Source organism: Crinia signifera, chromosome 6, assembly GCF_055691185.1.
Source record: "Crinia signifera chromosome 6, ASM5569118v1, whole genome shotgun sequence".
NCBI lineage: Eukaryota > Metazoa > Chordata > Amphibia > Anura > Myobatrachidae > Crinia > Crinia signifera.
Window position 1 is genome coordinate 95,787,914 of NC_139222.1, and position 13,874 is coordinate 95,801,787.

The 13,874-nt window shown below is 41.5% G+C and overlaps 1 protein-coding gene across 14 annotated transcripts in view; it reads right to left on the reverse strand.

Moving 5' to 3' along the window:
* Window positions 1-13,874, reverse strand: part of BCAS1 (brain enriched myelin associated protein 1) — an 80,054-nt gene that overhangs the window by 31,817 nt on the left and 34,363 nt on the right. For 12 of the 14 annotated variants that reach the window (XM_083146520.1, XM_083146521.1, XM_083146518.1 and 9 more), the window contains 6 exons: window positions 13,320-13,487; window positions 12,184-12,225; window positions 8,941-9,108; window positions 7,362-7,403; window positions 4,532-4,699; window positions 3,447-3,488 (listed from right to left, as the gene is read on the reverse strand). In XM_083146520.1, coding sequence (XP_083002646.1) covers window positions 3,447-3,488; window positions 4,532-4,699; window positions 7,362-7,403; window positions 8,941-9,108; window positions 12,184-12,225; window positions 13,320-13,487 — 630 coding nt within the window. The remainder of the gene's footprint in view (window positions 1-3,446; window positions 3,489-4,531; window positions 4,700-7,361; window positions 7,404-8,940; window positions 9,109-12,183; window positions 12,226-13,319; window positions 13,488-13,874) is intronic. The other 2 variants (XM_083146522.1, XM_083146519.1) reach the window with 1 other exon arrangement.

The following is a 13,874-nucleotide window of genomic DNA, read 5'->3' on the forward strand; positions in this document are numbered from 1 at the left end:
CTGTGTATCAGTGGGGAATGCCTCAATGTTGCTCTTTTTAAGGAAATAAGGGTTATGACTGCAAATTAAATAGAAGTCTGGTATGATGTGTCCCTCTGACTTTTTACAGTGTATAATATTAATTACACCACGCGTCTTTACCATACTTTATAAATATACATAATTCTATAGCCATGATTCAGGATACATACATGATACAGTACGATTACACTGGATATGATACGAATTAAGAATTTAAGGGTAACGGTAAAACTACTGTATTACAATAGGCTAAAGTTAATTCTAATAAAATTAATCAGCTGCTATTCAAGTTGAGCTTTCAATATTTCCACACGAGGGGCAAGATGTAATGAAGTCCGAATTCAAAAGCTGTGTGGGATGCCGGGCCGAACTCAGACTTTCTTCTTAAGGGGGCAATCATTTTGCCTTGTAAATGATTGCCGCTTTAAAAAAAAGTCAGAGTTTAGCCAGCAACCCACACAAACAATGAAATCAGACTTAGGGGGTCATTCACAACCATGTGATGGGAAATGTTGGGAAGACACATCCCCTTGCATGTGCCCGAAGCAGGAGAAATTATTTGATGGTCGGCGACCATCGAATGACTTCCACTGTCTTCGCAAATGTAAGTCAGTTGAGACTGACTTATATTTGCGGCCACCGGGACGAAGAGAGAGAGAGAGGTCGACTTATGTCATGTGATGTCAGTCGCCCGCCCCCGGCAAGCATCAGCTTACCTGCAAACCCATGGGAATACCCAACATTTTTATTGGGACGCCCATGAAACGCTGGGTGTTCCCATGGCCCAGCGCAACCACCACTTCTGTCTGCCCCCATTCCTCCCTCCTGTCTGCAAATTGCTTGGCGAGTGAGCAACTCACCTCGGCTGTTCGCAGTCGGAGTTTGCACATGTGCAGAAATGTGTATGTGCATGCGCAAACCAGACCATCGAGGCAGGGACGAATTTGGTTCACTACATGTGAATCAGAATCAGCCCCTTAATTGCATCCTAACCTTGTGATTATACTGTATAGTAACTAATGTGGAATCTAAGTCACAAAATCAAACAGTTTTTGGCTTGTGCTTCGATAGTGTTATTTCTAAAGTTATGCCAAAATAACTATCTGTTTAGCTTACATGATTGAGTTTTTAAGTACAGTAACAAAAAATAGGGATAAATTAGGCCCATTGTCTTAAGAATTGTGATGAAAAATGGCATATGACAAAAAGTTACTCTGTGTAATAATAAATCTGAGAAATGGAGAATGGAACATTTGTGACAGAACAATGGGATATGTTGTTTTCAATAACTATGCTTAATTGATGGGTTTGTAGAATATGTGAGCTTCTATGCACATAATTATATGCAAAGGAACTGGGCTTGGGGACAGCGGAGGATAATTTGGAGACTGTGTGGGCAGAGATAACTGAAAATAACAAAAAATCAAACAAACTTCTAATAGGGGTATGTTAAAGACCACCTAACTTTAATGAAAGGGATGAGGCACTACTTTTACACCAAATGAACAAAAAAAAAAAAAATCAGGTCATCGACTGCCTAAATGAGACTAGTACGTCAGCTAAAAATGGGGGGGAGGGGGGATTCCTAAACTTATATACACAATTGGTAGACACACTGACCTGTAATGGGGCACTCATAATATTAATGTTATTCATTAATATTAATTTAAATAGCTTTATTGAGGATAAGGACAAAGCAGAACTGTCAAATACATGGTTCTCATCAGTCTTTACTAGCAAGTAGCAGACAGTGAAAACCACAAGCAACACATATGGGCAAAAATCACTAGAGCTTAATATTGAATTCACTATAGAAAAGATCAATAAGAGGCTCTGCATAATCAAAACAAACAAATCACCAGGTCCAGATAAGATTCACCCTAGGGTTCTAATGGAATTGAGGGAGAAATTAGCAAACCCTCTTTATTACATTTTCGCTAAATCATTTTCATCTGGTGTGGTGCCAAAGAACTGGAAAATAGCAGAAGTAGTACCAATATTCAAAAAAGGAAAAAGGGACGACCCAACAAATTTTAGACATTTGAGCTTAACACCAATAGTGGGGATATTATTTGAGGGAATTTTGAGGGATGGGATCCAAAAAAATTTAGAGATGCATAGTATAATCAGTAATAACCTACATGGGTTTGTAAAAAAAAATAAAAAATTGCTCGTGCCAAACAAACATAATAAGTTTTTACGAGGAAGTCAGTAAGAACTTAGATAATGGAAATGCTGTAGATTTGTTCTTCCTGGATTTTGCTAAGACTTTTTATACAAAATGGAGGAATTGGTAAGAAACTGTCTAAAACATAGGGAACAGAGAGTGGTTGTAAATGGTGCAATTTCAGGTTGGATACCAGTACTAAGTGGAGTATCACATGGTTCAGTGCTATAGCCTCTTTTATTTAACATATAATTATTAAAAATATAGGGGTGGGATTACTTAGCGAAGTTTCCATCTTTGTGGATGACACAAAACTGTGCAGGGTGAGTAGAACAGTCAAGGATGTTTCTGCGCTTCAGAGCGACCTAAATAAACTAAACGAATGGGTGAAAAACTGGAAAATGAGGTTCAATATTGATAAATGCAAGGCTATGCATCTTGGGAGACATAAGCAGTGTTCTAGTTATAATCTAAGTGGGGTGTTATTGGGCAAATCAGAACTGGAAAAGGATCCAAATTGACAACAAAGTGGGTTATAGTGCTCAGTGTCATGTAGCAGCAAATAAAGCTAACAAGGTACTAGCCTGTAAAAAAGGAGCATGGAGGCTAGGTACTCAAATGTAATTATACCACTCTACAAGGCATTGGTTAGACCACATCTAGATAGTAGAATTTGGAGTATAATTCTGGGCTCTGCAGTTCAAAAAGGACATCATAGAACTGGAAAAAGTCCAGAGAAGAGCAACCAAGCTAATAAAAGTGTTGGTCAATTTAAGCTATGAAGACTGGACAAATTGGAATTGTTTACACTGGAAAAGAGATGTTTAACGGGAGACATGCATAACATGTACAAATATATCAGGGGCCAAGGTAACGAATTGTCAGGCACCCTTTTTGCTTTGAGGAAGGACTCTAGGACACAGGGGTATGCGTTTAGACTAGAGAAGAAAAGATTTCGTATTAGAAGGAATTTTTTTTTTACTTTCAGGGCAATTAAATTATGGAACTCTCTTCCTGGAGAGGTGGTGTTGGCAGACACAATAATAATATGATTTCCCCCTTATTTTAAGCTTCATGAAAGACTTAACATATGAAATCGATCGATGTAAAAAATATAACTCATAAAACATAAAACAAAGCATAAAAACATAAACAAGATATTTCTAAAAAACAATAACTTGTGAGTATAAAAAAAAAATCTCTTTTTTGAAGTAAAAAATGGTATGACTATGAAAAATTCCTGACTAGATGAACTTACATTCTCTTGGGATTTTTGGAGCTGGGGTTCTCCTTTAAAAGACTGAAGAGAAAAACAGTTTTGAGTAAAATGAATCAATTGTTTTAAAACTAGAAAGTTTCAAGGCTGGAAGCAGAGAGCACCGCTGTGCTATTACAGTCCGTGTCAGAGTAATACCCCTCACCAGTGATGAGGACAGATAGAATGTTGTACACTGTACACTGTATTACCCCCACCATAGCATGCTGTACATTGTATCACCCCCACCAATTGGAGGACAGATCGCACACTGTACACTGTATTACCCCCACCATAGCATGCTGTACATTGTATTACCCCCACCAATTGGAGGACAGATCGCACACTGTACACTGTATTACCCCCACCATAGCATGCTGTACATTGTATTACCCCCACCAATTGGAAGGTCAGATCGCACACTCAAAGGCATTCACTTGGTAATACGCCTTTGACGTGGGTGCTGGGGTCGGGCAGCTGACATCACCGGATGTCAGCTACCTGCTCTCTTACCATACCAAGGTGCGGCATATGAAAGTCACCAGAGAGTGACGTAGATTTGCGAACGCCTTAGAAATCATTCCATGTTCGGTGACCATTTAGTGATTTCGTCCACGCTCGCAAGCTGCAAATGGATGTTTATGCATGCGTGCAGTCAAAATCAGAGTGTGTGCAGCAGGTGTTTGTGTGGGCAGCGTTTAGTTTACTCGCAAAGCTGCGAATTTCACAGCTTTCTGAGTCAATCAGAATGACCTCCTTAGTGTGTTGCCTATTAGAAGGCTATAGGATTATTTTTAGATTCTTCCCTGAGAAGAATCCAGTACTATTCCCCCCCCCCCCCCCCCCCCCCCCGTGGGCAGATGTTATAAACCTGGAATTCCTGTCATCAAAAAGTACAGCTGTTTTGGAAGAGCTGTCCTTTGCAATTCTAGGTGCATACTGGCGTTAACAGTTTAAGTTAACAACAAAAAACAAATAAATATTAGACAGTACTACTAAATCCTGTACTATAGATAAAATACTGTAAAGTAGAAATAATACAAGGATATTTTAAAATAGATAATATCTTAAAAGATATATCTGCCAACCTTTTTCCAGAAAGGCACAGGCCGTGTGGTAACTTCTACCAGTGGTTTTCCATTACTCTGCGGTGGTAGTTCGGCGTTTGATGGTGTTGTGTCCTGTATTAGTACAGGTTCTGGGGCGGACTGCTCTGAGTTTAGAGACAAAGACACAACAGGCTGCTCTACCACAACCTACAACACAGATTAGTGATGGAATAGATGTTATGTGGCACAGACAGGGGAGTTAGTTTCATCTATGTACAGTTGAAATGATCCCACAAACTGCTCAGTAGTCACACTGATAGTACATATAAATTGATAAAAAATAGTATAATAATAAATGAAAATTTAAAACAAAATTATCTGATTATTGGTTTATCTAAACCAATTTCATGAGTATGATGGTATAATTATAAGATTCAAAGTATTTTAGTGGTCTATTTATTAATCTGAGCAGTGGCGTAAAGTTGTACACCTTATATATGTAATATGTATGCATGTGTGTATGTATGTATGTATGTATGTATGTATGTATATTTGGCTATTTTGTCAAATTGACCTGCATGTTTGGAAGACATTCATCAGTCATCAGTCATCATTAACCACGTGCGGGAGCGCACATCGTTAACAAAATTGAGTGTACACACTAGATTGTGATACTTTGAACAATATCGCTCAGAAGACCCTTTCTAAACGATATTGTTTACAATATCGCCTACTATGTGTGGGGCTTAAGGTCCTGTTTAGGAGGGGGAGTCAGCCACAGAAGCGATATTGATGGCTTTCAATTAACTGATTCAAACTTGCAGGGGAGGAGAGAGGTGCCCACTTGCGAGCAGGAGCCCGGCGCAGATTACTCCACTGCCTCCCAGAGTTATGCCTCTGAATCTGAGATAAGAGCTTTCCCTGGTGTATTTTCCAGACGAAAGGCTTCTCTCTGCTTTTCACCACTAACCAAGGTGTAAACTACGAAGAAAACTCTGATATCTCCTGCAGTCGCTATCTTTCCATAGCTTACCACTTTCCAGATAGACAGAATCGGAATGGTGACCTGTCATTTTAATAAGCATTAATAAGCTTTGCCACTAGCTAATACCAGGGCCGTTTCTAGAGGCGGACAAGCCGTGCAGCAGCCCGGGGCGCCGCACGGTTTGTCCGCCTCTGATAAATAGCTGGGTGCCCGGCAGCTTCTCCAGCGCCGCCGCCGCCTCCCCCCTTCCTATCCCTTGCCGCCCGACTCCGAGATCATCACGATCACGGGCCCGGCGGCCGCGGCGGGACATTGCGACTGCGCACTTGCGTCCTGGCTCAAGCAACAAGCTGGCCGCTGGGACTCTGCAGTCTGCACAGGAATCCCCCACCGATGTGTGCGGCGTGACATAATGACGTCACGCCGGGATCGATAAACGAGGAGCAGCGCAGCAAGACTTGCTGCATGACATGCTGCTTATCTGGAGAGAAGAGCTGCCTGACAGCCACCCTGACCCCGGGATTAAGGTAATTAATTAAAAGTGCCCAGAGGGGAGGGAATTGAGGGGGGGGGGGGTGCGAAGTGTGCCCACTGCCCACCAATGTGTATACATTTATACATCCACTGCCCACCAATGTATATATTTATACATCCACTGCCCAACAATGTATAGATTTTAATATGCCCACTGCCCACCAATGTATATATTTTAATATGCCCACTGCCCACCAATGTATATATTTTTATATGCCCACTATTGTGTATATTTTTATATATCCACTGCCCACCAATGTGTATATTTTTATATGCCCACTGATGTACATATTTTTATATGCCCACTGCTACCAATGTATATTTAAACACCATTGCCCACCAATGCTTATTAACAATAGGTGGTAACGTATAAATTAATGGCGCAGGCCAGCAATATATATGTTACTGCCTATTATTAATAAACATTCGTGTGCAGTGGCAGTGGGCATAAAAATATATACATCAGTGGGCATATAAAAATATACATTGCTGGGCAGTGGGCATATACAAATATATACATTGCTGGGCAGTGGGCATATAAAAATATATACATTGGTGGGCATCGAACATTTGTGGGCTCATCACATTGTGCAGCGTAATGTGTAATGGTCATCACAGTGCGCAGTGTAATGTGTAATTGGCATCACAGTGTGCGGCGTAATGTGTAATTGGCATCACAGTGTGTGGCGTAATGTGTAATTGTCATCACAGTGCGCGGCGTAATGTGTAATTGTCATCACAGTGTGCGGCGTAATGTGTAATTGTCATCACAGTGTGCGGCATAATGTGTAATTGTCATCACAGTGTGCGGCGTAATGTGTAATTGTCATCACGGTGTGCGACATAATGTGTAATTGTCATCACGGTGTGAAGCGTCATGTGTAATTGGCATCACTGATAAATAGTGTATAATGATTCAAGTAGCCTGTCATTGTTTGGCCTTGATCTGTGAGGCGTACTAGATCACTGTGTGGGCCTTTATATTTTTATGTCAATGTGTGGCCTTCAGCCCGCCAACTAAAGTGCGGGAGTACAATGACAATTCCTGCGGTAACCAATGTCTGGACATGCAGGTTGCAAAGGTGAGATGTAAGGTAATTGTTTTCCTGCTAGACCACGCCCTTATATTAAACCACACCCCATTTTAAAAATAAACCACGCCCCCTATTTCGGCACGCGCGCAAACTTTTTTTTTTTTGGGGGGGCGCATTTTTATTCCTTTGCCCTGGGAGCTAAATTGTCTAGAAACGGCCCTGGCTAATGCTACAGTATCGCAGGGTGACCTTAGCTCTGTCTAAAAATTGGGACTAGATAATGCTAATTACAATATACCTGACTAGATAAACTTACATTCTCTTGTGGTTTTCGGAGCTGTTGTTCTCCTTTAAAAGACTGAAGAGAAAAACAGTATTTAGTAAATACTCTGTTTTTTTAGATCTAGAAAGAGAGGACAAGTCACCTGGTGAGTGCATCATATAGCTTACTCCGTTTGGTCACAGACAACCAATCAGCACTCATTCCAGCCTGCCACCCCCATGATTCACTCTACTACAGGTCTGTGTCATGAAGAGGTTTGAGCTGAGTAGGTGTACTCAGTAATGCACAGCTAGCATGGGCGGTGATCGCAAACCCAGGAAGATTGAGTTCAATGTACAGTACTTTGTGCCTAAATCTGCCTGAAACAAACTAAGTGGGTGTCACCACTGCAACGTTTATACTCATTGTTAGGGCGGTTATTCATAATTACTGAAGAAAAAAAGGAATTACCAATCTTGGGGAGGTAAGTAAGTAAATAACAGAAACTAGTTCGCTATAACAGACAGTCCAAATAGACCCTGTAATATACAGTAATTGATCAGATAGGATACATGCAACAGTATTTACTATGTTACTTGTGTAATATCTGGTCGATCGTATCGCGACCAAATTGCATGCGATGCGATGCGATCAACGCGATTTTTCATAGGATTCAATGTTAAAATGGTCCTGTTCATTTCCCCACTATCCAAGTGGGCATAGAATTGATGTTATATAGCGTGGCGAGCGCAGCGAGCCACCGAGCCCCTAGCGTGGCGAGGGGACGCGGAATACATTTTAAGTAATCCGCGTCCGCTCGCCGAGCTTCGGGCTCGGTGGCTCGCTCCACTCGCCACGCTATATAAAATCAACTCTATGCCCACTTGGATAGTGGGGAAATGAACAGGACCATTTTAACATTGAATCCTATGGAAAATCGCGTGCATTGCATGCGATTTGATCGACGCGATTTTACCGGTAAAATCGCGTCCATCGCATCTGATTGTATTGCTTAAGTTAAGGCATAAAATCAATCGCATTGGGTGCCCAGATATTACACAAGTACCTTTACTGTCCCTACACAGTGATAGAACTGTATAGTAATGCAGCATGGTGCATCTATTACAAGCAGGCACCTCCTGCTGCAGTAGTGATCCGACCTGCATCCTAGGGCGTAACATCGAATCTATCTCCCACCAATAGGGTGGCTTACAGCACCTGTGGTGCAAAGTAAGCTGCCCGTTGCAGATATTAGGAAATCTCCATCCTACGACGAGATCCCTGATCTCTTCCCACCCCCTAAATGGCAGCAAAACGTCTTAATTTCACAAGCAAAGTCTGTTGCCTCAATCACTGACAGCCAGCTATCTTCCTGCTTCCGACATTGCAGGACCCACTCGTGCATGCATAGAACAGGTCCTGCACATGCGCAAACTAATGAACATCAGTACTTTGCCCATGATGTCACAGGTGCAACCACACCTGAATAACCTTAAAGACCTCTAGACAAAGACAAAGTCTGTGGATCATACTGTAAAAAGCCAATAAGACATGACTGCAGAGATAGAAATAACACAAGATGGTAAAATAGAGGCTAATAAAGAATTAAATAAATAATGTAACTTATTTGAACCTTTTTCCAGAAAGGCACAGGCCGCGTGGTAACCTCTATCACGGGTTTTCCATTATCCTGCTGTGGTAGTTCGGCGTTTGATGGTGTTGTGTCCTGTATTAGTACAGGTTCTGGGGCGGACTGCTCTGAGTTTAGAGACAAAGACACAACAGGCTGCTCTACCACAACCTACAACACAGATTAGTGAGGGAATGAGATGTTATGTGCAAAGACAGATAAACAAGGAAGTTAGTAACAGTTTTTGGTATCTGGTACGGGACACACAACGTCAGGGCCATCAAGGGGGGGGGGGGGGGGCGGCATTTTTTAGGGGGCAAACCTGGGTGGTGTGACCATGCCCCCTAAAAAAGTAAAAGATATTTGGCTATCTTTTGTGATGTTTGGATTAGATGCCAGCCCCTGAATGCCGCTGATTTTATATACTGTACACCTTTGTCACAATAATATGAAGTGCTGTAGCCACAGGTGCCGGACGGCTCCCCGACAGTCGGGATTCCGACAGTCATTACTCCGACGTCGGAATCCCGACTGCTCCCTCGTGGGGGTCCACGACCCCCATAGAGGGAGAATAAAATAGGTGGCGAGCCCCCCCGCAAGGGGCTTCATTGCGCTCCCCCCGCTGTGCAGTCGGGATTCCGACATCGGAAAAATGACTGTCAGAATCCCGACTGTCGGTGTGTCATACCACACCCATAGCCACATATAGGTGAATGGAGGAAAAAACAGGAAGCCAGCACATCCCATTTGAAGAAAAGTGTTTTATATTCAAAATAGAGTGAAGTCATGTACAGCTCCATGTTGCAGTAGACAAATATAAAAAATATACCAATATCTAGCAATGCAAGACATCGCGCACAATATACAGTAGCAAAGGATCCGGGATGTCTACTGCAAGTCTCCCATGCTCAACAACCGTTTTAGTGTATCCTGCTCTTGAGGACTGTTAGGATACACTGAAAAGGCTGTTGATATATACATAAAAACATTTTTTTTTTTTTTTTTAAGAAAATGATTTGAGTTATTAGTATATCTGAACCAAATTCATCAGCTTAATGTTAGAAATATAATACCTAGCAAAATATTCTAGAGGTCCATTTAATAATCTGCGATCAGACCTTTCTTGGACATATTCACCAGAAATTGCTTTTCTTAGCTTCTTACGATTTAAGCACATGTAAGACCACAGAAAGATCATTGATAGACATATATGGGAATGGAAGCCTGAGTCACTTTAGCAAACAACAGAAAGCAAAGCTTTCCATCAGTAGCAAACACCAAGTCAGGATGACATGAGCTGTACTTGGCAGTTGGGATCAGCCAGGCTGGGGATAATTAGCTGGATTACATGACTATGTGCATGTATGGATATCCCCGTGCATATGTCTTTCACTTTAACCTTTCTCTGATATTATCAGACTGCTGGCGAATGTGAGCTAAGCCTTGCAGAAGAGCAGAGAGTTCAACATTTTGGGAACCCTGGGATGTTAAACTGCAGCAGTACTAGATACATGGCAGTTATGGTTACTGCGGTGTCTTTTTAAATAGACCACAAAGTCAATGAGAAATTCAATATGAAAATATCTTACGGGGTGTACACACAGGGCGATTCTTCTAAGCGATTTTGACTACATCGACAATATCGCTAAGTAGGTTTACCTGCATAGCTCCATGTGTACACAGCGGGCGATAGTGATGCGTGGCCCCACAGCGTTTCTGTTGCCTGACCAAATAGACAGTGCAGGTAGGAATATATTTTCTACACTGTGTATTTGGCTGGGCTACCGGGGCTGGCAGGATGTAGTTAGCGTCTTTGTAATGCATACCTTCCAACTGTCCCGCTTACCGCGGGTATGTCCCGGCATTTGGGGATGTTCCCGCATCCCGCCCGGGGTCACCCTTGTCATGCCCTCTTTCCGGGTGCACACGGGTTCCAGATCCAGCGATATGCAAAGTTGGAGGTACTGTATGCTAATGGCTTAACTGCATCTTGATACACACGGGGCTCAGTCTAAATCGTCGGTACTGAGGGGTAGATTTATCAAGCTCGGTGAAGTGATAAATTGTTTGGTATTTTTCACCGGCCAATCAGCTCCTACCTGTCATTTTTCAAACCAAGCCTGTAACTTCACAGGTAGGAGCTGATTGGCCGGTGATAAAAACCAGACACTTTATCACTTCACCGAGCTTAATAAATCTGTCCCACAGTTCTGTGTATACACTGCTTTAGATTTTGGAATAAAGAATTTTCTGTGCAACAATTGTTTTTCAGATTTTGTCTTGAAAGCCCTCATCAGCAACTTTTCTAATATGCTATCTGTGTGATAGAAAACAAAAGGTTGCCTTGTTGTTAATGAGTGAATAACAAATGATGGCTTTTGGGAAGTGCTGACTTTTACTTTATATCAAGAAATGTTTACATTTTAAATATATTTTTCAGACACAGACAAAGGGATTTTGGGAGAGCTTTCCCAGTTTTTTAAAAGTGGCAATAAATTAGATTGCAAAATCAACCTGTTTTTTTCAGTGTAAATGATTACCGCTTTAAAAAAATTACAAAACTCTCCCAAAATCTCTCACTTTATGATTCTCACACCCTATTACATTTGGACCACTATGTGACCATTTTGCAAATGGAGATACTGTGACATAACAGAGTGGGCAACTCTGTTTAAGTTAGATTTTGTGTAATTACTATAGTAGTGTGACAAGTTGGCATCTATGCACCTTTACATTGTAATGGGGAGCACAGTATGTAAGCAATTTTATATATATATATATATATATATATATATATATATACACAGCTGGTTACACACTGAGTAATATGTTATCTGATTGGTCTGATTGGAGGGCATATTAATAATTTCAGTGCATACCGGGCAGTGTGTATGCCCAATATGCGTGTGCCTGTGTTTGCAAGTGATGTGCTGCACATCAAACCTGACGATATCGCTAGCAACACCATCATGTATAAAGGACAGAACAGCGATCATTCAGTCCTTCATTAACATAATTGAATGTGTACCCAGGTTCCAATATATGTCACCTTAACACTAATAAATTCTATAGTTTTAAACTATTGTCCCTTGTATATAGTCCACTGAGGAAAAATACAAAAAAAAAATACAAATAAAATAAACCTTGAAAAAAATCTACAGATATTTCTTTAAAAAAATAAAATATATATTTTTTGTAGTATAAAAAACATATGCCTATAACATAATCCTGACTAGAATGACTTACATTTTCTTGGGGTTTTCTGAGCTGTTGTTCTCCTTTAAAAGACTGAACAGAAAAACAGTTTTATGTAAAATGAATGAGTTAATTTAGAAGTAGAAAGTATGAAAGCCAGAATTAGAGAGGACCTCTGTGCTGTTATAGCCCGTAATGTGGAGGTTCCCAATCTGTAATTGGGAATGATGACTATTCCAGCCTAAACTATTAAAGCAAGTGCCAACCATGGGGAGCTGTGAGCATGGTCAGTTTAGCAATCCTCTACCCACAATATAAGATGCCAACATTGACTGATATTACTCTTGTTATTGCAGTCTGACCTCACTCATTTGCTGTATGTCGCCTCTGTTTAGTTATTTTACCATGTGCTTCTTCTGCTTTACACTAACTGCTTTAGATGTCTGTCCATACCGCTCATTCTTCCCATTTCTGTTATCCAAAAGTCCATTTCACCCTACTGTACCTTTCATTTGACTTTCCCCACTGCATGTTGCACCACTATGTATTGCTTATCCTGCTCTCCGTAGCCTATGTCATGCACCATTGGTGACTGTCTCATTTGGTCCTCTCATGGTTAAGATGTGCCACCAACGGCACAGAATAAACAGACTTTTTTTCAAGGTGCTGAAAACATGGAGAATAGCTCCACCTCTGACTCCTGTGAAGCCCTGCCCCCCAGGCTGTGTTTGCCCCAAGGCCAATCATTGAAAGAACAGGGATGACCATCGATGGTTAAGCCAGAGATGGTTTTCCATGACATAGTTGGGGACAATCGATGGCCACTCACTGTTTTGCCATCAATGGCAACCATAGATAGTGAGCACACGATCCCTAGCGCTCGCCAGAACTGGCAGCCACCATAGCCAGGAATAGCGCTGTCCTTGCTGTGAAGGTAGGGCAATGACACCTTCAGCTATCAAAATCGATAGCTGCAGGTGTCAAAACGGTCAGCAATGTTGACCATTTATACAGAGAGGATTCCAGCAACACTTAAAGTCACCAGTACTAATTACCGCCTAGATTAGAATATGTTCGTGGATCGTGTTGTAAAGAAGCACAGAAAACAAGAATTGTTGACATAGAAATAATGAAAGATGAGAAAACTAGACAAGGATTTAATAATATCTGATCTGATATTTGCCAACCTTTTTCCAGAAAGGCACAGGACGCGTGGTAACCTCAATCACAGGATTTCCATTACCCTGCAGTGGTAGATCGGAGGCTGCTGGTGGTGTGTCCTGTGTTAGTACAGGTTCTGGGGCTGACTGTTCTGAGTTTAGAGACATAGACACAGCAGGCTGCTCTACCACAACCTACAACACAGATTAGATGTTATCTGACACACACAGAAAATGTTAATTTCCCAGTTTCCTGCTATAAATATGAAACTACATTTTTCCTTTTGTTTTAAGGTTATCTGAAGCCCGGGTGACTGGATTAGTATCTCCATCATTTCAATTGAAACATCTGTACCAAGGGCAGATCAAGAGAGAGCGAAGTAACGTGTTCAGCATCACTACGGGCCTGTTGCTCTCCTGCCGACAGATTCCTCAGTAGACTCTGGCACTGTACTTGCATCTATGAGAAAATGGTGCAGGATTGCTTTCCTGGTCATTTCTGTTGGGCACATGTGCAGATCTCTAGAGACATGGCAGTTTATTTACTAAGATGGGAGTTAAACTGAAGATGGGATGCTGATA